The sequence below is a fragment of the Serinus canaria genome, chromosome 11, assembly GCF_022539315.1.
Source record: "Serinus canaria isolate serCan28SL12 chromosome 11, serCan2020, whole genome shotgun sequence".
Lineage (NCBI taxonomy): Eukaryota > Metazoa > Chordata > Aves > Passeriformes > Fringillidae > Serinus > Serinus canaria.
The window spans coordinates 19,442,567-19,468,164 of record NC_066325.1 but is presented as its reverse complement, the minus strand read 5'-3'; the positions used below and the strand labels follow the sequence as shown (position 1 = coordinate 19,468,164).

At 56.7% G+C, this 25,598-nt stretch overlaps 1 protein-coding gene across 4 annotated transcripts in view; it reads right to left on the bottom strand.

The window, feature by feature from the left end:
- The window catches only part of ACSF3 (acyl-CoA synthetase family member 3), a 51,793-nt gene extending 35,304 nt beyond the window's left edge, over positions 1-16,489 (bottom strand). The window contains exons 1-5 of one of the 4 annotated variants that reach the window (XM_050978967.1): positions 16,431-16,489; positions 13,218-13,939; positions 11,644-11,799; positions 1,826-1,980; positions 1,252-1,397 (exon numbers count right to left, since the gene is read on the bottom strand). In XM_050978967.1, the coding sequence (XP_050834924.1) occupies positions 1,252-1,397; positions 1,826-1,980; positions 11,644-11,799; positions 13,218-13,910 (1,150 nt within the window). In that variant the 5' untranslated portion in view covers positions 13,911-13,939; positions 16,431-16,489. The other 3 variants (XM_018914711.3, XM_009090784.4, XM_050978968.1) reach the window with 3 other exon arrangements.
- Positions 16,490-25,598: the final 9,109 nt, after the last annotated feature.

The following is a 25,598-nucleotide window of genomic DNA, read 5'->3' as shown; positions in this document are numbered from 1 at the left end:
CCCTGCAGACCCCAGGATCCACAGGGATGATGCCTCAGGAGCACAGTCACCAGCTCTGGGGCAGGAGCTGCCCTTCTGGGTGCCAGCTTGTGCACTGCCATGCTACTTTCAGTCTTATTCCTTTTCTCTTTTAGTCCCCTGGGAAATTTCTGGAGTCTCCACTCCTTTTCCCTCACGAAAATCAATAAAAAGCAAATATAACCCAGGGACAGTGCAATGATCCCTGCCCTGTCACCCTGCAGGCTGTGGGGCTCACACACAGCTCCCTGAAGATGGGAGTCTTGTTTTTCCTGCCTGCTTCCCTCTCCTGCCTGCAGGGATGGGGCTGCTGGAGGAAGATAAAACTGGCTGAGGTGGGGTGAGGGAATGACAGTTACCCTGCAAAACTAAAACAGAGTTTGTGTTTCAAGCTGTTCTCAGGCTGAGGAGTCAACGAGGGGGAGTTTTGGCTTCTCCTCTCCCTGTGCCACCCCTGCAGGACCCAGCTCCTGCATCCCATGGGAGTGGGGTGCTGTGGGAAGCTGTGACACCCAGGACCCCCTCTGGGGTAACACCAGTTCCCCAGGAGGCTGCATATGGTGCCATGCCTGCACAGACAGCCTGTGGGGAGGCAGGTGGCACAGGGTGGGCACACAGATGGCCACGCTCCAACCACAGGGAGAGTGGGGGCATCTTACATTTGCAATGTCTCAGATCAATTTATTTCTAGGTTCCAGAAAGTACAGCTATGGAGAGGAATCATAAAGTGTAGCTCAGAGAAGGGGGGAAGACAAGGAGAGAACAGGCCCAGAGTGTACAGCGAGGTGTGACAATTTTGAATTCCTGAAGAGGCAAGAAACAGGCACTAAAATAAGAGTGAGCAGACGTCCTATTTTGAGTGTTCAGCACTGATGGGTTGGACAAGCACTGCTGTGTGCAGAATCCTGTGTGACACCACCCAGAAATACAACTCCAGGCAGCAGGAGCTGAAGAAACACTCCCTCAATTCACTAAAATTTTGGAAGTAACAGAGCATCAGTCTGGAGTGTGCCAGCCTGGTCAGGCCAGCGGGCACCACTGCCAGCTCTGCACACACAGCTTTGATCTCTGGGAAACGCAGCAGCCCCTTCCCACACATCTACATCCTGAATCCCCAGTGCCAATTCCCAGCAGCCTTGCTCCTAGTGTGGCCTCTCCTTCCTCATGAGCAGAGAACACCCCAGAGCACCCCCAGCACACGCCTGCAAACAGGGGCACCCCTGAGACTCCTACCTGGGACACGGACTCCATGCAAAGGGTTAGAAAGCGCCATCCCAATCTCAGTCATCCCATACCTCTCCAGCAAGGTGTGCCCCGTGATGCTCTTCCACTTCTCCAGGACAGGCACAGGCAGGGCTGCTGAGCCTGACACCATTAACCTGCACAGGGAAAGGCCAGGTAAGAGAACATCTGAGAGCACCTTTGCTCCAGGGAATTTGCAGCCTGACACAGGGGCACAAACAGCTCTGCGTAAAACCTGCAGCCCCAAAGTCCTTTTAACCAGGACCAAAGATGTCCCTCACATGATATGGGGTTTAAGTTAACCAGGACAGCCTCTTAAAAGAGATCCTGGAGTACAAGCCTGGGCTGCAGGACAAAGCCCTCAGCCATGTGTTACACAGGGTGACACACAACGAGCCCCTTCTGGCTCTCCCATGCAAGAGTGGCTCATAATTAAATCATGTCACCCTTGTTCCTGTCACAGAGACACCAAAGCACAACAGCCAGCACTGAAAGAGGTGATGCTGAAAGGAAAACCTGGAGCACCCAGAGAGCCAGCAGCAGCCCCAGCCCACAGCTCACCCACCTGATGTTCTCCTGGCAAAAGGCACGCACGAAATCCTGCACCTGGGGCTGGGTGAAGTGCTCATCATAATATTCCATCAGCTTGGCATAGATGGAGGGCACTGCCATGAACACATTGACACGGGGAGCTTGGGAGCTCAGGAGCTTCTTCCACACCTAGGAAGGAAGGGAACACACATGGATGAAAATACACCCTTGCTATCCAAGATTTCTTGGGAGTACAGCTGGAAGCTGTTGTGTGCCCCCATCCCCGTCCAAAACAAGATCCCAACTTTCATCATGCCCTTTTTTCCAAGGACCAACGTTCATCTCTCATCCCACCAGTGGATCCCCCACCCACCATCACTCTTGAGGTGATGGAAATGGCATTTGTCAGTCCTGTCATGTTGCAGCCTAGAATTTGCTCACAAAGATGGAAGCTTGTGGCAGAATCAGCTCATTCCCTTATCATGCACAGGTCTTCAAAGGCTGCACACAGCCAAGAGTTTTCCAAAGCAAGGGAGCTCTTCTTTGGAAAGACACAGCCCACTCCTGATACACAATACACAGCTTGGAGCCCATGGACTTCAACTTCTGAGGCAAAGCTGGGAAGAGGAAGGTCAAGGACTGGGAGTGAGACTTCATGAAAATGGTGAGGCACAGAGAGCCATGCTCCTGGGGAGCTCAGAGGAGCCATTAGAATGCACAGGGGCAGCAGGAGACAGCAGCTTTTCAGGAGGGCCACTACCCCAGTCACACTTTCCCTGAGAGGAATGTTCCCTGTGGGAATAATGTTCTTCAGCTGCAACACCTGCTGACCTGTGGGAACTATGAGTGGGGGCAATTCCAGCAGCCAGCTCTGCTGGGATGGGGACAACGACACCTCAGGGATGGGAGCCAACCACGGCTTAGAGGCACAACGGTCACACCTGAGCCCATTGCTCCCACACCTGAGCGCTGTCCCTGCCAGGTAAGCTCTTCCCAAGGCAGGAGCAGAGCAAAGCCATCAATAAATCAGAGCCCCACGCTGCTGTCCCCCCCTGCGGTCGCTGCCCCCCGGTGACAAATGCGTTCCCTAACAGCTCCTGACACCGAGCGCTGCCTCGGCGCTCCCCGCGCACGCTCAGCTGCACACGAGCCAGGCGAGGCAGGCATTGATTGAAGGTGAGCCAGGGATTCTCCTTCATGCTGTCACTCTGCCCCTTCCCTCCGTTCTGCTCGCTCTGCTCCCTTTCATCCCTTTCTCCTTGGCCGCGCCAGCGCCGCCTTCCCCCGCGGCTCGCACTCCGCTGCTCCAGAACAATCAGCTCCTAAAAAAGCCCTCCCAGCACAGGGGGGTCGTGGTTAACAGAGCAGGACACGTCCACAGAGGCACCGTCCCACCCAACAGGAGGGAGCTCAAGCTGCCTCCCAGCCCAGGGCTGGCCCTCGGTGGGGAGAAATGAATGAACAAGGGGCAAAGCCACTGCACGCCCTGGCAGGGCAGGTGGGACACGAGCACTGCAAGATGCCCTGGAAAAGGAAAGCAGAACTGGGATGTGACTTCCTGCACTGATGGGTGACACATCCAGAGAGGGAACATTTCAGTCCTTGCAGAAACCCCCCTACCAGCCAGATTAGGTAAAATTGCATTTACAGGGGTCAAACCTCCCCCATGTTTGAAGTGATGCCTTGAGAGACTGGTCTAGAACAGACCAGACAGAGCTAAATGGACAAAACAGGTATTTACTGAAAGGCCTTAAAAGGACACACCTTGGGCAGCCCAAGAGCCTGGCCAGGGCTGCACCCAGGTTGAATCCAAGATAGATCCCAGTCACAAGTTTTTACACTTTTATAAGTTTTGGTTCATCTACATATTGGGTTCAACTGTCCAATTACAGCTCCAGGTCATGAAGTCTCAACCCCCTGGCTTGCCTCCTTCCCTTTGCTGTTGTTTGTGCTTTTTGGGGGATGGTTGTCCTTGATTCTCCAGCTGGAAAGGGATAAGTTTCAGAGTTACACGCCAGGCAGCAGAAAACCTGAAAAATAGAAAAGCTAAACCCCAAGACATCATTTCTCAGCCCCCTTTTCCCCCACTATCTTTCCCATTCTAGGCAGCAGGATGGAGAAGGACCTCTCCAAAGCCAGGGCTGGATGGATCTGCCCTCCTCAGCCTGGTGCTGCCCAGAGCCATTGCTGTGGGCAGGGAAGGACGTGTGATGGCAAGCAGGGACTAGACTGTGCTGAGGGGATTGAAGAGAAACAGATGCTCAGGGGTTGTTCACTCCTTGCTGTGTGATTTTGTTTTGCTTTCCCAAGTCCTGAGCAGCTGTGGGAGCGCAGGCAGACTTCCAGTCTGGCCATGCAGCAGAGTTTTTGTCACATGACTTTGGATCTGAAAAACCCCAAACCCACCTAAACAGAGCAAGTCTCCCTTGCACCCCAGAGTCCCCTGTCCCCACATGCCAGCTCAACTCCTGCCTTAGATAAAATTCTCCCTCCTGCACTGCAGCCACAGGAGCAGCTTTTCTGTGTCAGTCCAGCTCACCCAGCAACAGCCCCTTCCTGAGGATAAGCAGCTGCCTTTGGATTTGTGCCACCAGCTGCTGGGGTGATCTGCTGACAGCCAAACCTCTCCACCTGCTCTGCTCCTGCTCAGCCAAATCTGGATCCTTCCCATGTGTTTTAGCAGGACTAAGCCGTGGTACAAAGCTGGCAGCTCCGAGTGCTCCGCAGAGCTCAAGCTGGCCGGAGGGCTTGGCACTGCCCAGCCAGCTGGAGCAGCTATTCCTGGCTTCCAACTGTAGCTGCACACTTTGAGGGAAGGATCTGGGAAAGCCTCATTAGCTGGCACTAATCAATCAACCCCGTGCAAGGCCCCAGCTTTGTCCTTGCAGCACCCGGCACCCTCCGACAGCGCCGGGCCTGGAGCAGCACCGTCCATCCCCCCTGGGTTATCCCCCTGTCACTGTCACCACCTTCATTCCCCGTGCACTGGCAGCATTCCCCAGGGGCACTGGCAGGCCAATGCTCCATCTTGTTTTGCTCACCTGATACCGCCAAGTGCTTTTAAAAAGCCACGGATTCAGGAAGCAAACATGGCACCACGTGCCAGGGCTGCCAGGCTCTGCAAAGGGAAGCAGCAGCCTTCCCATGGAATATGCTCAGGAGATGGATCAAGATTCCTTTTAAGATAACCAAGGGTTAGAAACAAAAAGTTTCTCACTGCAAGAAAGCAGGAGTGGATAGAACTTCCACCAGCAATAACGGCAGCAAATGCTTTGGGTCAGGGCTGCCTGTGCCAGCAGAGGAGTGGGAGACCTAATGTTCCCAAGAGCCTTCCTGTCAGCGTGACATTCCTGATTTTCCTCCCCTCCCACTGCTCAAAAGCATATCATGAGCTGGCCAGTGGGATTTTGCCATCATTAAAGGCAAAAAAAAAAAAGGAGAAAATGACACCAGTGGGTACAAAACAAGCACAGCAAGGCACAGCTGGGAGATTTTTCCCACATATTTTTCCCAGCACACAGATGGTGAGTGAGGATGGTCAGTCCATAGAGCAACCTTCCCAACCAGCCTCCAGACCTGCTAAGATCACCTGAAGGAAGAGATGTGAGCACAGAGGAGAAAAGGCAACAACTTTTCCCTTTGGAGAGGGAGCTGTGCAATGCCCTGAACCAGCCAGAAACACCAAATCCAACACCTGGGCATCTTCTCATGCAAAAGGAGAAGAAACAGTGGCAAACACAGTTATGTGCTAAACCATGTAAGATTGTGGCTGATAGAAGATTCCCAAAACCAGTCAGGAGAACTACAAGCTGTAAAGGAAGCAAATATCAGCATGGATTTTTCCATCAGCCCACAAACGGATCACAGCCAGCCCGCGGTGCAGCTTCTATTGACAGACACAACAGCTCCTCTCGTCTGTAAAATTATTGTGCCATTTTCAGTTGTAATTGAATCTTTTCAAACCTTTTCAAAAATAACAATGCCTCTAATGCAAGGTTAACTCAGCCCTTTACTTGCCTCTTGCTCAGGGAGATGGGTCTGTGTTTAGCACTGACTGCTGCCATGTGGGAAGCACCATCGAGGAAAAGGGATGCCGGTGATTTTTGGAATGTCTGCGGGAGCAACAGGGCTGTGGCCAAAGCAGCTGCTTCTTTGGTGAGAACCTGTGCCAAACACAAGGGTGGGAAGCTCCTGTAACTCAACAGCAGCAGCCAAGGGACTGCAGGACCACGTAAACACATCCAACACCAAATTATCCCAGAAAAGCAGATGGGCACATGAGGCAGGAGAGCACCAAGGGGAGCTCTGCTCTCTCCCAGGGACTGAGCCTCCAACACTTCACGACCAATATGCAGAGAGGGAGAAACATTCTTCTCTTCAAAGAGAAATCAGGCCCTTGGTGGCTTCGTCTCATGTTTATTATAACCCCAAACTGTTTGTGCTCTGTGTGACTCTGGTTTTAATCATTTATTCATCAGCACAGTTTGATGGCCCCTCTGCATTCCAGGCTGAAGCTTTTAAACCCTTCCTATGCTGGAGGCATACTGAAAGGAGCAAGTGCTTTCCCTGGGACCTGGAAATATAAGTAAATATGACAGGCTCTGGTTCCATTTTTTATATTTCCCCACACACATCAAAAGCCATTACTTGGGAACAGATGCTGAGGACAGACGGCAGATCTGGGGAGATGGGAAAGAAAACCTCTAACTTTTTAAAGCCAGGTCTGTGAGAAGTGATCAAACATAATCCATTCACTAGTGACCTGCTCCTCCCTCCACCGACTCCTCTTTGAGTCTGAAATAAAATTACTCCTCTGAAGCCTCCCATTAACAGATGAAAAGACTTTCAGCCTCTCTCCAGCTGAAACTGGATGGGGGCCGCGATCCCCAGCGTGCCTGGATATTGGAGCTCAGGCTCCTCTGCTTGGATTTGCTTTTGTTTTAAAAATAAACCAAAAGAGCTGCCCAGAGTGATGTTTGCAGAAGTGACAGATCCAGGGGAGAGGCTCAGTGCAGTGCATGCTGCTCCTTCCCGGAGGCAACAGCGACTGCCGAGCCCTGGATGTCCCTGTGCAGCCCAGCCAAGGTAGACAGCCCTAGCACCCAGCCCAGCCTGGCTCACACAGAGAACACCAGTGACAAGGACAAAGTTTGCTCCCAGATACAGCCCTGGCCTTCAGGAATTCAGGGCTGTGAGCACACGATGCAGCAGCACCCTGGAGCAACACCTCCCACTCATCCTGCACCAGGCCTGCGGCTCCCTCCTACCACAAGGAAAAGGTGCCACAGGGGACAGGACACCAGGGAAAGCTTGTCCCCAATCACACACCACCTTTGGGCACACAGCATTCCTATTTCCCTAGAAAGAAGGCTCCAAACAAGATTATTTTGATGGCTTTGAGTGTGACATTGTAAAACAGGGCACGGTTTTTAGAGGGCTTGATCCTCGGAGCACCTTAAGTCAGACATACAGCGAGGCTGGCACTGAAACAGCAGCTCCTGGAACTGCAGGGCAGGAAATCTGCATCTTGGCATATTCATCATGGAAGGGGTTGCAGGGCACAGCCAGGGCTGTCACTGCACAGGCAGCACATCACAGCTCAAACCTGCCCAGCAGAGCCGAGCGGGCAGCACACGCCACAACTGGGTCATCCGGAGTGGAGATTTCCATCAGCTTCTCCCATCACTCAGCACAGCAAGTTTCTTCCTTCAGGTTCTTCAGTACTCTGATTTCCCACTCTGCACAAGAGGCTGGAAGACCTCCCAGGATCTTCTCTCGTGTTTATCAATGCAGAGAGCTGACAGGGAACCTTTTGCCATTAGAACATCTTCCCCTCGAGGCAAGATCAGGGATGTCCAAGGCAAAGACAAGCTCTTCCTGCTGTTCAAGCCCAAAATGGATCCTCTCTGTCCAAAAACCACAGCAGAGGATCCTATAAAGCAGATACTAACCTCATTTGCTCCAAAATGGTCTTGTCCAAGGAGTGCCTGGTCTGGAATGGGCACACCAGTGTGAGACTGTCACAGCAAGCACAAGGGACACTTGGCTTCCCCAGGTCTGTCTCTCCAGACTCACGGACATTTCCACAGAGCAACAGTCCCACCACAGGCTGTGCCTGAGCTGATGCAGGGGGGGAGATGGAGGGAGACAGTCACTGGGGATGGACTCTCCAGAGGGTGCTTGGTGCAAGCCCTGATGCTCAGAGCCTTCCAAAAGCACTTGGCCAGGAAGAGAAGGCTCACCCTGCACTCCTTCCTTAACAGAGACACTCACCTCTTCTCCTCTGGTCACCAAAGTGCACAAAATTTGCACAAACACAGCAACTTTAAAATTCCTACTCCTGGACAAGGAATTCCTACTCCAGCATCTGGGACAGGTCAGCAGCAGCTGAGAAATGTAAACAGGAACAGTGCAGCTGGAAGAGTAAACTCAGCCTGGGAGCAGGTTATGGAGGGAGGATCACACAGCGATGCTGAGGCTGCAGCTTGCTCTGGTCCAGAGGAGGTTTTTGCCCTCACACTTCTCACCCTTGAAAACCAATGAAACAACAAACCAGTAACACCACAGCCAGCCATGCCCCACACAGCTGCTGGCAGAACACCCCTTGGGCTCACTGCTCTTCTCCTGCCTGCTCCACACCCACCTGTGCTGAAGTCTCCCCCCACAGCCATCCCAGCCATTCCCAACCCCAGAAGCACAGACAGGATGTGCTCCCAGGGGCTCCCTGTGAAGACACTGCACCCCAAGGAGCACGAGCACCAGGGGACTCAGTACATCACGTACGAGTCGACTAATTCTGGAAACTAAGGGTCCATTTATAAACCCTTTATTAATAAATGATTAATAGATGCAGCCATATTTTTTAATAACTTGCAATAAAAAAATGCTACGAAAAGCTTAAGCAAGACAGTCTTAACAGATGGTGCTATAAAGTGAATTATAACATGTACAGTAGCTAGTGCAGCGTAATGGATGTCCTCATTTAATAAAAAGAATCTGATTTTATGCAGCAACTTTCACGCTTGAGGCACCTCAGCACACTTTAATGAGTTGTCGTGGCCTCAGCAGTAGCCACAGACATCAGATGCTGTTTTAGTGAGAGGAAGGATGTTGGTCAGGACACTGTGCTACTCCTCAGTCCTGATTTTTAACCTTTCCTTGGACAGCTCCCAAAACCAGACATAAAGGTCTGAAAGCTGCCACCTCCTACCCCTGCACAGCAGGGAACGACAAGCAAGCTGTGGTCTGGGGCTGGAAATGTCTTCTCAGGGAAAAAAAAAAAAAAAAAAAAAAAAAAAAAAAAGAGCATTATTCCCACCACCAAACCCAGACTGCCATCTGTATCCACGACTATAAGGCACGCCGCAAATTATGTAATTTAATAAACACTGTAATAATAAAGTATTTATTTTGTATAATGAAGTGTTAGTGATTAGAAACCAAACACACATCGGGCGTGCTGCTGCGGTTTCTCTTGAACCTTTGCCAGTATCACTCAAGGCTAAATATGTCTGCAGCAGGTTGAGAGTAAGTTCCTCGCCTTGTTTTGATCAGCCTGTCAAGTGTTTTAGCTGCCAGTCGAGTTTCTTTATATCACACTATAATTGGCTGCTTTCTCAAGGTGCAGCCAAGGAAAAAAAAGCACACGGCAAAACTCGGACTCCTTTGGCAAAATCCTCCACTGCTGCTTTGCTGCAAGCTGATTGCAGTAGCAAAGGGCACTTTGTAAACAGCTGGTGAAAATAGAGTGGAACTGAAAGGCAGCTTGCAATAAACTCCAGGAGAAAGCCTTATTTACCCTCCCGTGCTCGCTTTGGAGTGTCGATCAAAACACTCGCAGCTCCCACGGGAGGTCCTCGGAAAAATAACGGGAATGAAAGAAAGCAGAGAAGCAAACGCCGTCCCCCAGAGCCCCCGGGAGCCCCGCCCGGCGCCTGCCGCCCTCCGTGCCCAAGTTCAGCTCCAGGGTCAAGCGGCTGCCCCCAGCGCTGTCCCCGCGTGTCCCTGGTGCCACATCTGGGGAGAGCTTTGATCAGAGCAGGCAGGAGGGGGGTCCCGCTTCCCCATCCCGATCCCATCCCTCAACGTCAGCTCACTGATTTGCAGACGTCGGGAGAGAGCAGAGGAGAACGCAAGGGTGCGAGGGAGCATCCATCACCACCACCATCCATCACAGGATATGGAGCACCGCGCCCTCCAGAGGCTCCGCTCCAGCCTCTCAGCGCCAGCCCCGCCTCTCAGCGGCACCTCCAGCACAGCCCTGCTGCACCCCGAGCCTTTGGGGTCACCCTAAAGGCAGGGAGGACAATTTGGCAGCAATCACTGGGGTGAAAGCACAGGCTGTGGCAGGTAGGGACTCTCCTGCCTTCCACCATAGCATCCTACCAACTCTGGAAGTGCAGAGCTGCCTCGCTGAGATTCCGGGGCTGTCCCCCAACAAGGATCAGTGCTCAGGTGTCAGAGCCCCCTGACAGAAAAGGGAAGTGTGCATTTTCTGTGGCTGCTGCTCGGAGAAGCAGAAATGAGCCATGAAGAATCACCCGGCCCTGCGGTAGCTCTGGTCGGAGCTGGGCCCGCCCTCACCTGGCAGCAGCACAGCCAGAGGCTCCCAGGTGTATCCCACACCTGTGCACTTTGTCCTTCCCATGGGACAAGCCTTCCCAGCATGTGGATAAGCACAGACAGGGAGAGCAGCCTGGGCAGCTATCCAGCACAGGCTCCTTTGGCTTTCCCAGGGAACTCTGCAGTGACAACACACTTCTGTTTCCTTTCTGCTCCGAGCAGCAGCAGCACCTGAAAACCCAATTGTCCCTTAACAGTGACACTGCAGACACCACCCAGGACACTGGGAGATGTGGATGGACAGTGCTGCATCCCAAGGGCTGGGAAATGTAGAACCTGTTCCACCTTTACTGCTGTCTGTCCCTTCCCTTCTCCCCACAGTGTGCCACTGCTGCAGGGAACAAAGGAGCAGCAGAACACTGGCACTGGTGTATCCTGACTCAGATAGAAAACAACATCTTAACAGCATCAGTCCAGTAAGGTTTCACTCCTGCCACTTTTCCTAAAAGCTGCAAGAAAGTCTGGATCTGGAAACTCTCTCTCACATCACTGAGTCCAACCCGAGAGCTCTGTTAACTCTTGCTTCTCCACAGAGAAGAAACATCTTTCCATGGAAGTGAGGAAAACCAGGATTTCCCTTACCTGGGCTGCAAGAAACTCAAAAGGCTGTGTTCTGTCATGTAATGCAATACAGAACACCAAGGATGTAGGACTGGAAGGGGAAAATTTGGAAGGGGTTGCCCAGAGAGGTGGTGGAGGCCCTACCCATGGAGATGTCCAAGGAATGACTGGACATGGCACTCAGTGCTCTGAGCTGGGTGACAAAGTGGGGATTGGTCACAGGTTGGACTTGGTGATCTTGGAGGTCTTTCCAACCTCAGTGTTTTGGGGATTCTGGGAAATGCAAGTCACTAAAGAATTCAGCAAGCAGCACACCACTAACACACAAGAGAGAAACCAGTATTTCCACCTTTCCTGGCAGTTAAAAAAAATCCACAACCCCAATTCTGGATGGAAACACTCTTAGTGGGCACAGAAGGGTCCACCCACCCCCAGCCAGACCTCAGGGCTGGGAGGGGCAGAGCAGCATTCCCATTCTAACCTCACACTTACACGAGCTGCACCCTCTGGAAGAGCACATATACCCCGGGCTGAGCACCCAAGCAATTCCCTTTGCTGTGAATCACCCCCAGGCAGTGGCTAAAGGGCTGGAACTCCTTGGGAAGCCATTCCCAGAGCAGCTCTGAGTGCAATGCCCGGGTGCTGCTGCTGCCTTTCCCCCGGGCTCACCGTGTGCGTGTTGAATTCCGGGAACATGATGCACGTGGCTCCCACCCACAGCGGGCACAGCAGCTTGTTGATCACCCCGTGGACGTGGTGCAGAGGCAGCACGTGCAGGATCACATCCTCCTTCTTCCACTCCCACTTCTCAACCAGCCCCGTGGTCTGCAGAAGAAAACAAACAGCGCGGCCTTAGGGCAGGAGGAAAGATTTTCCTGAGGTATTCCCAAGGTATTCCTGATGCATTCAAGCCCCAAACTCCCTGGCAGGAATGCCAGGCCTGCCCAGGCACAAAATCTTTCTTTCAGGATCAGCAGGAGAAAAACTCCCACCACAGCAGCAGAACACAAGAGGAACACCTTCAGCATGCTGTCAGGATGGGTCTTTAAATCAGCAAAGCCCTTCCTTGTTACTGAGAAATATCAACAACGATTTTAAGTAGGACATACAAAAATATTAATCTACTGCTGCACATGCAGATTTGGCAGAAATAGTAATCAAAAAGCTAATTTTCCCAGAATTCTGTTGCCATAGTTAGGACACTGATGACATCAGGCTTTTAGCACCTGTAAGGGATAATCAGTAGGAGCAGGAAATTGCTGATAAACAGAAAGTAGGTTTCATGTTAGTAAAAATTATGAGAGCATCAAGCTTCCAAAACACTCTGCTCTGAAGGGATAATTATCTGAAGGGATAATTATCAGGTTTCTGGGTCAACAATGCCCTTCAGAGCCCAGTGCTGGCAACTGCAAAGCTTATTTCTAGCCACCTAAAAATAAGAAAAGCATCTGAGCAGTGGAATTTGGTCATGTCTCTCATAGCAACCCCCATCCACAGGGCAGCGAGCAGCTTTTGGGCTTCCTGCAGGACAGCACAAAGGATGGGGACTGCTCAGGCCACCCCCCACATTATCAGCAGGTGTGTGAAGGAACAGATTCTTTGCCCAATATAGCCAAGCCCTGGCTCCATCCATCAAGGCTTTCATTCCTGCCGGGACCCTGAGGGATCCGAGCACCCTGAGCAGCAGCAGCTCCCAGGGCACCCCTGCATTCCCTGCCCTCTTCCCTAATGGCAGCAGTCTGGCAGTTGCAGGCACTGATAACCAAGTGGTGAAGCAGTCAGCAGGCTTATTCAAACTTTTAATTCCTTTTGGCTCTGAGAGCTAATGGATTTTTTTGCCTTGGGGATACAGAGCTGAATAATGCACAGGCTTCACACAGCACAGGGCTGGGCTAAGATATTTTCCAATTAGGAGGAAAGATTCTCCCCTAGTCAGAAGGCAGAAAAGCAAACTGCAAAGAAATCAGGTTTTTCACAATAGGTTTCATCCATTCTGCTTTCCAGGAAAGCAGGGAGGAGAATCCACCTCCCGTGGGATGCAGCTGCAGCATGAACAGGCCAAGGCTGGGAGTCTCACACGGTGCTGTGTGCTCACCTTTCAAGCATGGAGGATTCCAGAGCTGCAGCCCCACAGCTCTCAGCAGGAATTTGGCAATGGAAAGGTGTTTGCAACCCCAAATCCCCTGCAGATTCCAAGACTCTGTACCTTGGCACGAGCCTGGCAGGGGGGCAGCAGCACTCACCACAGCCTGCACGTTCTCGTGGGTGCTGAGGACACCCTTGGGCCTCCCCGTGGTCCCGCTGGTGTAGATGATCATGGCTCCTCTGTCCTTCCACGAGGAACAGCTTGGCAAGGCCCCCCCCTCTATGGCTGCAGGGCTCGTGGATCCACCACCCCCAGACTTGGGGAGTGGCAGCACAGGGACTCCCAGTTTCTGGGCACTGGGGGTTATTTTCCCCAGGAACTCCTCGGCCGCGATGAGCAGGGCGCTCTGGGAATCCTGGATCACGTACTCCAGCTCAGGCAGCGGGTGCTTCCTGTACAGGGGCACCGCTATGCCCCCGCTCATCCACGAAGCCCACTGGGCCACCACGTAGGAGGCATCATTGGGGCACAGAAAGGAGATCCTCTCTTCCTTCAGATCCCTGCTGGGGCACTGCAGGACCCTGCAGATCTCCTGGGACAAGCGGAGGCTCCGGCTGAGCAGGTCCCTGTACGTGTGCTCCCCGTTCTGGTCAACGATGGCCACTTTATCCCCAAAAGCCGGGGCCCTGGTGAACACAGGGGTGATGTCACTGCTGCAGGTGGCCCGGGCTGCGTGCAGAGCCCTGCGGGGACAGCCAGCCCTGCTCCCATCCCATGTGCAGCGGGACAGATCCCGCAGGAGGCAGCGGAGGGGCCGGCAGCGCTGGGGGAAGAGCAGGGGGAGCAGCATCCTGCCAGCACGGCCGGGCTGGAGCGACTCTGCAGAAAGCAATGATGGCAGATCAGCAGGGCAGGGATTACCCAGGGGGTTATTCCCACCCAGGCAAAGTGGCAGCCCTCATTTGAATAATATCCACTGTATTATTTATGTCCCTGCCTCAGAGTGCCACATCCTGGGCAGCCTGAGCATCCCTGGGTCCTGCCACGATGGAACAGGAGGCACAGCCCCCAACCCCTAAAATCCAGCTAATTTAAATGATGAACCAGCCTTCACAGAATCCCAGAATGGTTTGGGTTGGAAGGGACCTCAAAGCCCAGCCAGTTCCACCCCGTGACACCTTTCAGTGTCCCAGGCTGCTGGAAGGCAGGGGGTGAAATGAGATGGGCTTTAAGGTCCTTCCCAAGCTGAGCCATTCCACGATTCTGTGAAAAACCCTAAACCCCTCTGCACAGCCTGGAGCACCCTCTCCATACAGCAGCAGGGAGCAGAGAGGAGAGGACAGGGCTGTGGCAGGAGAGAGAGGGATTTGCTGCACAGAATCCAATCAGCACCAGAACATCCCCAGAGAGGTTCCACAACAAGAGGAAGCAGCCAAAGGACGACAAGCTCTCACTCTCCAAGAGCGTCCGTGACGCTTCCCTGACGCCGGCAATAACAACCTGATTTTCCCTCTTATTTTTGATAAATGCCTATTAGTGGAGCAGCTCAGCTCCAAGAGCCTCCCAGCTCAGCTTCCCAGTGTGGGGAGGAGCTGGAACAAAGGGGATCCAGCCCAGCAGCTGCCCAGGGCAGAGCTGACTGGGGCTGCCCCAGCCCAGGCTGCACAAGTTGATTTTCCGAGAGCGCTGCGGTCTCTCCCCTGCACCTTCGGAGCGTTTCCCCACCCAGACACTGGCCCTGCTCAGATCTTCTTTTGCAAATCAACCTCAATTTCTGCTTCTGCAAAACAAGCTGGTGATTTAGGGTGGAAACATCTGGGGGAGCAGAGAGGCTGCAGCCCCAGAGCGGGGTGAGCGTGGGAACTCCTGACATTTGCCACCAGCATGGAAAAAAACAAAGCAGCTCAAGGCCGAGCTCGTGTGACATCTTTGCATTGCTCTGGAGAGCCTGAAATGCAAAAACCTGACCTAATTCACACCCTAAACTCAACCCCTGGCCACGGCAAGGTGTCAATGCCCTGAGAACGACGAGGGGCAGCAACTGGAAGCTGGTTTTGCCCAGGACCAGCGTGGCTGATGCTCTCAGTGCTCTCACTGTTCCTCCAGCTCCTTCCAAAAATCAAATTACCCCATTCCCAGCAGTCTGTGTTTAGTGGAGCAATTCACAGCAGCACCTCCAGCCAGGCCTGGGAATGCTGTCTGTTCCAGAGCTGGGCTGCAGACACGTGGGGTAAATCCAGGGGCTGTTTGCCATCCCCTCCTGCTGCTCAGGGATCACTGGTGCCACAAACTCCAGCACAGCACACCTGGAAACAAAGTTTGTCCCTGGATCCCACAGGAAGGTGAGGGCAGGGCAGAGATGTGGCTCTGCTGCCTTAGAAGGGAAGGTTCAAATCCCCTGGAAGGGAAAATCCAAGCCCTCCTCCTCCTCCTCCTAAGACTGAAGATCTCAAAGCAGCTGGAGGGCTCTCTCCAGCTCCCAGCACAAACCCAGTGCAAACTGGGAGCTGGCCCACTGCACAGCCCTGGGCACTTTGTGCATCCCCCTCTGCACTTTCTCATCATAAAGGGTATATTCCCTGGAGGAAAATGATCCTTGGAGTTATTCTGAGCTGTTCCAAAGTGAGTTATTACAGGAATAATCATGGCTCCAGCTGTGACTGTGTAGCTGCCAGGGTGAGCCTGGCCTGCAGGATTCCACCCTTTCCTCATTTACAGGCACGGGAACACAAAGGGATTCCTGGCTGTTTCTACAACAGAGATAAAAATACTGCATTCTTAGAAAATCATAAAAAATATTTTATTAGAAAATCATAAAGCAACTAAGAGACTTGGAAAAGGCATCAAATTATGCCTGAGATGCTGACTATTCTTCCCTTCTCACAAAACAAAAAACAGGGAAAGGATTGGATTGGATTGGATTGGATTGGAAGGGACTTTAAAGCCCATCCAGTCCCACTTTCCACTGTCCCAGGGTGCCCCAAGCCCTGTCCAGCCTGGCCTGGGACACTTCCAGGGATCCAGGGGTAGCCACGGCTCCTCCGGGCACCTGTGCCAGGGCCTGCCCACCCTCACAGGGCTTTATTCTCCTCTCACTCCGGAGCGGATTCCCCCCTGCAGGTCCCTGCCCGCAGCCTACTCACGGCACATCCCGGAGCAGGAACGGGCACAAACCGCGCGGAGCTTCCGAGGAACCAGGGCCGCCCCCCGCAGGCCCGGCAGCCAGCGGCTCCCGCGGGGAAGGAGGGCCGGGTCCGAGCGCAGTGGGCCGAGGGCAGCGGCCCCCGGCTCGCCCTGGTTCTGGGACCTCCCGGGGCCGCCCCGGCCCCGCCCCGGCCCCGCCGCCTCCCGCAGCCCCGCGGGGCCTCACCTGCCGTCGGGGGACCGGTCCGGCCGCGAACAGCTCCGGCGGGGCCGCGGCGCCGCGACTCGAACGTTCCGCGCACGAACGTCCCGCCAGGCCGCGCCTGATTTGTGGGGATTTGGCCCCAAAACGCCCACGGGGGGCGGGGCCGGGACTCCGCGGGGCTGACTGTGCCTACAGCCCCCCGGAGTGTCACCGCTGTCCTCGGATGTCATGGCGGGTGGGTGTGGAGCTCCAGCTTTGCCCCTCGGGGCCTGGGGTTTTGGGCCTGGTCTGTGGGATTTGGGGATGTGGGGATGTGGGGATGTGGGCAGGGGGCAGGCATGGCCTGGGCTCGGGGAACATTCACACATGGGCATTCCAGAGGGTCACAGAGATCCCAGAGATGCTCAGGGGACACACAGCTACCCTGGGGACACACAGCCATGCAGGGCCGCACAGAGGTCCCATGGTGGCACATGGCACAAATGGCACACAGCACAGCCCCACTGGAGCCGAGCTGCCCTGGCTGTGCCCAGCAGGCCGTGAAGCGGCACGGCCGCGGTGACCCCCACCCACCCCCCAGGTGTGTTTCCACCAGGGCTGGGAGCGGAAACGGGGCCGGGATCCCAGCGCTGGGGGGAGCACCCAACGCTTCTGCACCCAACAATGCTGCAACCCATGGTCCTGCACAGCTCCCTGCTCATGGCACGTCTCTCCATGGCACGTCTCTCCATGGCACATCTCTCCATGGCACACCTCTCCATGGCACACCTCTCCATGGCACATCTCTCCATGGCACATCTCTCCATGGCACATCTCTCCATGGCACACCTCTCCATGGCACATCTCTCCATGGCACATCTCCCCATGGCACATCTCTCCATGGCACACCTCTCCATGGCACACCTCTCCATGGCACATCTCTCCATGGCACACCTCTCCATGGCACATCTCTCCATGGCACACCTCCCCATGGCACACCTCTCCATGGCACGTCTCTCCATGGCACACCTCTCCATGGCACACCTCTCCATGGCACACCTCTCCATGGCACACCTCCCCATGGCACACCTCCCCATGGCACACCTCTCCATGGCACACCTCTCCATGGCACATCTCTCCATGGCACATCTCCCCATGGCACATCTCCCCATGGCACATCTCTCCATGGCACATCTCTCCACACAGGGATGATCCCCCTCCCCGGGGTGTGCGCCCACGGGGAGGTCCCTGGTGCCAACCCCCCCATGGTGGTGCAGGACTGGCAGGGACAGCGGGCACAGAGCTGGGTACAGCCCTAGGGCCACCCAAGGATGAGCCAGGAGCGGCCCCTCCAGCAGGGACCCCTCCCCACGGGGGGACAGGGCCATGCTCCCTCCGACGGCGGCAGGCAGCAGGGCCAGCTGGCCGCGATGTCACACACAGCAGATGTCACCCCCAGCCACCCTGCACCGCTCTGGCCCCAGCACCTGGTGCCACTGGCCATCTGGAGCTGGCCACATCCCTGGGGAAGGGGAAGGGAAGGGAAGGGAAGGGAAGGGAAGGGAAGGGAAGGGAAGGGAAGGGAAGGGAAGGGAAGGGAAGGGAAGGGAAGGGAAGGGAAGGGAAGGGGAAAGGGCTGCTCCCCGACTGCCGGGGAGGGCTCAGTCCAGATGTGCCCTCACAGCTGGCAGTGGAAGACCCGCGTGCAGCACAGCCCTGCCCACCCATGGACCTGGTCCCCAGGGCTGTCCCCAAGCTGCCACGGCGGCTTCTCGGGTCCCTCCCAGGCAGGTGCGAGCCCGCAGCCCAGGAGGGCAGGAGGGTTTTGTGCCTGCCCTCCCCGCCCTGCTCAGCTCGGTGATTAATTATGGAGCCACAGAAAGCTTTTATTGCGCTGGAGTTTACTTGTGGCACATCCGTATTTATTAAAGAAAAAAAAGGGAAGTAATTACTGGGGTGGTGTAAACAGCACAGACACTGCGGGGCTGAGGGAGAGCTCAGGGTGACAGCGAGTTCATCCCAGTGCTGTGGGATGGGATGGGATGGGATGGGATGGGATGGGATGGGATGGGATGGGATGGGATGGGATGGGATGGGATGGGATGGGATGGGATGGGATGGTATGGGATGGCTGGATGGGCTGGATGGGATGGGATGGGATGGGATGGGATGGGATGGGATGGGATGGGATGGGATGGGATGGGATGGGATGGGATTGGGGCACTGGCAGCTTCCACTGTGGTGCTCCTTGGAATGAGGATGCAGCACAACAAGGTAGGAGCCTGTTCATCCCACAGGGACACCCTGTGGGATAAAGTATGGAAGTATGTCCCTATCCCCCTCCTGCCCCAGCCCAGTGCCAGAGTGGTGCCAGTGTCCCTGTGGCTGGGGCAGGATGTGTAAACAAGGGGCAGTGAAACGTTTGATCTCCATCCATCTGCTGGCCCCTAATCCCCACCCGAGGCCCTGGTGCCTCACTACTTCCCAGCCTCCCTAAGCTGCTCCCTGCCAGGCAGCTGAAGGTCACCAGGGGCTGCTGGTCCTGTCCCCCACCACAGCCCGTGGCAGCGGCACCACCCCAGACTGCCAGGGCCACTAGGGCCCTAGGGTGGCAGAAAGCAGATCAAGTGTCCCCAGTTCGGGGTTGAACCCTGTGCTGCTGCTCCCGAGGCAGGGGCAGGCTCTCCCTCTGTTTTCCGCCGTGTTTCAGAGGTGCCCCCTTGCCTGCGTCTGTCCCGAGCTGCTGCAGGCACTGCCCGCACCCGGCGGGGCCGCTCTGTCCCCAGGGCCTGCAGGGGACACGATTGCCATTGGGACTCCCCGGGGACAGGAGCAGCTCGCAGTGAAGTGGAGCCCTAAGTGGCTCCTGCGTCACGTGGTGAGGATAAGTGCAAAATGGCCCTATTATGATAATTGCCCGGAATTATGATTGATGGAGATTAGCTGCTTATTTGAGGAAATGGCAGGCGCACGTGTGACACCGGCAGGCCGGGGACAGCCACCGGGGCACGGGGGCACGGGGCACGCCGGGATGGCACAGTCACTGCCATCCCAGGAGCTGCCACATCCTGGGCTGGGATGTGCCACCACCCAGGGACACTGGGTGAAGGGTGGCAGGAGGATGGGATGGGCCAGTGGGAGCCACTCACGCCCCATCCTGCCCATGGAGGGCTCCTGGCTCCTCCTGCCAGCTCCATAAAGACATCCCTGATTAGGGGCTAAGCTGTTAACCAGGGATGGCCCCACTGCTCCTGGTGCCTGCCCCAGCACCCCTGTGCCTCCCAGTGGCTCCCAGTAAATGACTTATTTTTGGGAAAAACTGAGCAGGAACTGTTCTCTGCCTCCTGCCTGGTGATTCCCACCCCATTCCCTTGGCCTTAGGGGCCCTCCAAAGGCATTGGCGCCAGGACCAGCCACGCTACAGTGGAGGCACAAGCCACATACCCACTTCTACCTCCAAAAGGACACCCAAACCAGGAGCTTTGGGAGGAAAAGCTGGGAAAGCGGGGTTGCCACGCCGATGGCTGGCCAGGATGGAGTCATGGCACGACTGCACCACCAGGGACAGGATTTTGGCACAAGCTCCGTTGCACGAGGCTGAGATGGCCGTGCCAGGCAACACACGGCCAGAGGGCACCCCAAATCCCCCACCCATCACCACAAGTCCCTCCTCCGCTCTCCCCTTCCCAATTTCCCGGGCCCTCCTGTGCAGCAGACGGATGCTGGGTAAGAGGTGTGTCTGTGGGAGCCGTCCTCGCCACGCAGCGTCGCCGGTCTGCGGCGGCTCCTGCCATCCCTGCCGTGGCTTTCCCCACCAGGCTGGGGGCACAACGTGGGGCAGACGGGGCTCAGCCCCTGCCCGCGACGTTGGCACCACGGATGGGCTCCGGAGCCTGCGCCGAGGGACGAGGACGTCGCCCAGCTGGCCTTGGCGAAGGGAAGGGGTCCCCAGTGGGTCCCAGCCACCGGGCATGGCGAAGCCAACTCCTTTCTCTGCCCTCTCCCCTTTTCCTCCCCTCATTTGGTGCTTGGCAGCGGAGCCGTGGCGGCGGCTGGGGCGCGCGGTGCCGGGGAAGGACTGCCAAGCCTCGGCAGCCCCCCGTGGCCCCCCGGCCCCCCGTGCCAAGGCTGGTGGCTGGCAGAAGGGCTGCCTGCGCCTGGCAGGGCTCCGTCAGCTGCGGGAGGATCCCTGTGCCGCGCTCGCTGCCAATTTCCCTGCGAGCTGGCACCGCAGGCGGCTCCGGAGGCACCGGCAGAGAAGGCTGGGGAGGACGGATTGTGAAAGGGAGAGAGGAGAAAAAAAAAATAATGGACACATGCCATCGCTGGAGCGGCGAGGCTGCCAAAACGCCAGCAGGCAGCGGGGGCCAAACCCCAGTGGCAGCGGAGAGGAGGCTCTGGCAGTGCGGGCACATGGAGGACGGGCAGCGAGGAGGAGGCACGGCGTGGCCGGGGCAGGACGGGCAGCAGCCGAGGAGCCGGGGAGGACAGAGGTACGTGCCCTCGTTGTGCAGGGTGTGAGTGTGCGTGCATGTGTCTGTGCCAGGCTCCGCGCGGCCTCCCTGCCCATCCCTCCAGCTCCTGCCCGGCCTGTCCTGCCAGCTCCTGCCTGGCCTGTCCCACAGCCCTGCCCTGCCCATAGTGCTGCCTGGCACGGGCAGTCACGGGCTCCATGTGCCGGCCGGGCTCACCTTGGGGCTGCAAGAGGCTCTGCAGCACGCGGGGCCGGCGAGCGAGGCTGGGGCTTTGTCTGCTTCGGCTTTGTCTGCCGGCGGCGGAGGGGCCGGGGCCGGCGGGGCTGCGGGAAGGGAGGTGTGAGCCCAAGTCCTGCCGAGCCCAAGTCCTGCCGAGCCCAAGTCCTGCTGAGCCAAAGTCCTGCTGAGCCAAAGTCCTGCCGAGCCAAAGTCCTGCCGCCGGCAGCGCTGGCACTTGGGAAACGTGCCCTGCTCCCAGCCCGGGGCTGCCCCGGAGCACAGCCTGGTGGCTGGGTGAGAAGGACAGAGGGAGGGTGGGCAGAGAGCCCCCATATCCATCACCATGCTGGGGAGGAGGAGGAGGGAAGGGCAGAATTGCAGGACACCGGGAAGCTCGTGGTGCCATGGCCATGACTCACATGATGCCGGGGTCGTGGTCCTGGGGCGCTGGGTGAAGGAGAGGGATGTGAGTGGGTGTTTGTGTGGGGCTGGGGGTGTGGGGGGGAGTGGGTAGCACTGGGAAGGGGTTTGAAGGTGCCGGGCAGAGAGCTGGTGCTGCTGTGTGCCCTCCTGCCTGCCTGGGGTGCAGGAGCAATGCTGGAGCCATTCCCAAGCCAGGAACAGCGTGGCATCACAGCTCCACTGGCACTGTGGGAAGTGGCTGCAAAAGGGTCCCCAGGCACCAAACTTGGCCCATGCTGGGGGAAGGAGCTGGCACTGAAGGGAAACAGGGATGCTGGCAATCCCAAATCTCACAGCACCCTGATTCCTCCTGCTCTGCAACCTGGCTCTGCCCACCACACCCCTGTGCCCTGGGATGTCCCCTCTGCACCAGTCCCAGCAGGACGGACCTTCCTCAGCACCCATCACCAGGGCAGGGATCCCAGCATCCAGCTTGGAGGGCATCAGCTTCTCCCTGGGAGTGATGTGGCAAGAGATGTCCCATCACATCCCATCCCAATGCTGGGCTGATCACCCAGGCACTCAGCTCTTAGCTGGAGGAGCAGCTCTGCCCATTCCTGCACGGGATATCAGGATGAAACAGTGGCCTGCTGCAGCCTGGTCCCCAAAATGTCCATGGAAGGATCCTCCACCTGGATGGCATCACCACAGCCTTTCCAGCTCCCGTCATTCCCAGAGGACAGAGCCCCACGCCCGCCCCGCGCTGCTCAGTGCGGGGCCGGGAGGGCAGGAACGCTCCCGTGTCACGGGATGATCCCCCCATCTCCCCCTCTCCCTCGTTTTCCTCCGTATTTCACAGTTCCTGCTTCCTGCACAAGGCAGGGGTCTCCAGGGACTCCAGCCAGATGTTCTCTGCAGCACACCACATTGCTTTCCTAATGAAATATTCATGGAGCCTCTCCGCCTCTTGCCATGAAAGCCTTCTGCAGCTCCCAGCCATGGAAACGCTGCGCAGGCAGCATTCCTGCAAAGCTCCCGGCCCCCTGCTTCCCGCTCGGCTCCTCCACCTTCCCCTTCCTCCTCCCACCAGCCGTGCCGGAGCGGGGGCTTTGTCCCCTGTGGCTCTGCAGGTGAGGCAACACCAAGGGCACAGCCAGAGCCACGGGTGGGGACGCCACTGTCCCTACACAGCTGTCGCCCACGCCGAGGTGGCTGGGAGAAGGGGGCAGGTGGATGCAGACCCCGGCGTGGGGCACGGGGGGGTCTCATCAATCCCCTGCCCATCCCAGCTCCCGGTGCTCCCGGTGCTCCCGGTGCTCCCCGCTCCCGCCGGCTCCCAGCCAGCCCGCAGCATTAGCGATGCTGTGCACTATAATCCAATTAGGTTGTTTATGCAAACAATCAGGTTTTATGTTTTGGTAAAAAGCTTAAATAACCTTAATCAAAGAGAAAGACCTGAAACTATCGCTGGCAGGGGCTGCGGGTTGCTGGCTGGTGGTGGGACCCCGTGCCTGGCTGGTGACACCCTGCTTGGCTGGTGACACCCTGCCTGGCTGGTGACACTGCTTATCTCACTGCCCCACCGACTGCCCCGCGGCTCAGCACCAAGGGCCTCTTGGGAAGTGCTCTCCTCCATCCCAGAGGTGCTGCCAGAGGGTCTGAGCCGTTCTGCTGGTGCTGGGGGCTTCTGGTTCCTTTCAGTGTCACACCCAGCAAGCCCCAGCCTGGCCCTGACATCCTGGGACATCTTGTCAGCTCTGTTCCTAAATGTAGGAGCACTGAGAGGTGGCATCACCCAGGGGGATGCAGGAGATGCCAGCCAGTGACTGACCCAGCACACTGCCACCATCCTCCCTCACATCACCAGCCCTGGGTGTTCCAACAGCACCACAGCATCCTGGCACCGGGAGAAAATCCCTGCAGCTCCAGCTGGAGGTGGCACAAGGGACTGGGCTGTGTCCCTGTGCTCATCCAGGGGTGGGCACGGTGAGCTGGGGAGCAGGGCTGGCTCTGGAGGGCCGTGCCTGTGGCGCTGCCTCCTGCACACCCCGAGTTTCTGGAGGAGTAATAAGCTATGCATGTAGTGTAGAAATAAAACATGTTCTGCAGAACAAATGATGTTAATTTGCTGAGAGGCTCTGAAGCCGAGTATTAGCGAAATGCCTTGAGGGAGAGAGCGGCAGCTGTGCTGGAATTAATGGCAACGTGCCGAATTAGCACCGCTATGCATCATAGTCAGAGGGAAAAATTACCGGAGAGAGGAGGAAAACAACCCCCTCCACAACCCCCTCCACAACCCCCTCCACAGCCCCCTCCACAGCCCCCTCCACAACCCCCTCCACAACCCCCTCCACAGCCCCCTCCACAACCCCCTCCACAACCCCCTCCACAACCCCCTCCGTGTGCCAGCCCCAGCCTGGGGCACGCTGCTGAGCGGCTCCTGGTGCCCCTGGGATGCCCGTGGGATGCCCTGGCCCTGGCCCCGCACGGGCACACCACAGCTCACTCTGAGCCCAGCAGGGTGTGTGTCCTCAGGACTGCTCAGCATCCCTCTGGGATGCTCGACATTGCTCCTGGATCTCCTCATTTCTCCTGGCAAATCCCCCAACCACTGCCCCAGGATCCCTCCCATCCCCTGCCAATCTCCATCCCACCCTGCCCCCACGGACCATCCCCTCCAGGATCTGTATCCCTGCTGCTCCCCATTCCTTCCCCTGCTTTCCGGGGTGTTATTCATCTCCTTGTCTGTTTACTCCTTCCCTTCATTCCCGGTGGCCGGGTGCCTGAAGCCTGGAGCTCCCCATTGATTCCTCTCAGTTCATCTCCTTTACGGCTCCGCAGCCTCCCCCGGAGCACCCGCCCCCCTCCCACGCCGCCTCCCTCCCACCTCGGCATGGGAGCACCCTGTGGATGGGGCATTGCCTCCTAATGGATGCTTCCAGTAAATTCCACACCTCTGATGAATATTTAACACTGACATCCAGTCTCTGCTGGTCCCATGGGAAGCTGGGTTTAGCCCTTGGGTGGCTGCATCCCGGGCTGTGCAGATGGCAGGGAGCAGTTATCCCAGCGGAGACTGGCACTGGTGACATCCTGAGCCAGCATTCCTGTGAATCCCTCATCATCCCCTGTGCCCACTGCAGCTGGTGGCTGCTCATCCTCAGCCTATCACAACCCCAAAAATAAAACATCTCTCTGTTTCTCTTGCCACCCTCAACTTTTTCTCCTGCTTCTCCTCTGCAGGTCTCGAGTCCATAGGAGCCACCCCGGCCTGGCCCTGGATGTCACTGTGCCACCCCTCCCTGTTGTGGGACAGTCCTGGGGCTGTGCTCACGTGATGTGATGGATTGGATGTGCCACCAGCCTGGTCCTTGCTGGGATGTGCCAACAACTGCTGAGCACCAAGTCCGCTGCGATGTGGCAATGGGAATGGGATTTCCCTGTGACCCTCCTGCAGCCACCAGGACTCAGCATCCCCGGGAGTGAAGAAGGTTCATTCTGCCAGAGCTTTATCCATGCAAGCACAGGTGGAGCTTTCCCAAACATGCCCAGGCCCTGCTGGCTGCCTTGGGGACCAGGATTCTGCCTGGGGAGGAGGAACGTGCTCCCTGCCCTGCTCCAGAATGTGGGAGCATCACCCAAGGGATCTGTGTGGACTCTCCAAGGGCTGTGCCAGGACCTGCTTTGCTCACCTGGAGCACCACCTCTCCTAACCCCAGCCCTTCTCCGTGTCCTGGGGATGCTCTGGGTTGTCTGCCCCATCCCCACCCAGGAGCTCTCTGTGCACAGGGCCATCCCACCCTTCTGTCCCCAAGGAACCAGGCTGGGAAATCTTGTAAAGGGGCTGGTTTTGGAGTGGGGTGGGGGCGCTGGAGGAGGTTCTGGGGTGCTGGGAGCTGCGGGTGCCCGGGCACGGGCGGGGGCTGCCGGTCACTGCCAGGTTACATCTGCCGGGGCACGCAAGAGTGACTCCAGATGCATTAGAAGTGCCGTGCTCCAATTTCAATTTCATCGTCTCACAATCATTTTCAGGCTCCTCTTAGTGCCACATTAACGAAGCCTGCTCGTTTGAATGCATAATTAGCCCAAGCATTCTACCTCGCTAATTTCGAAG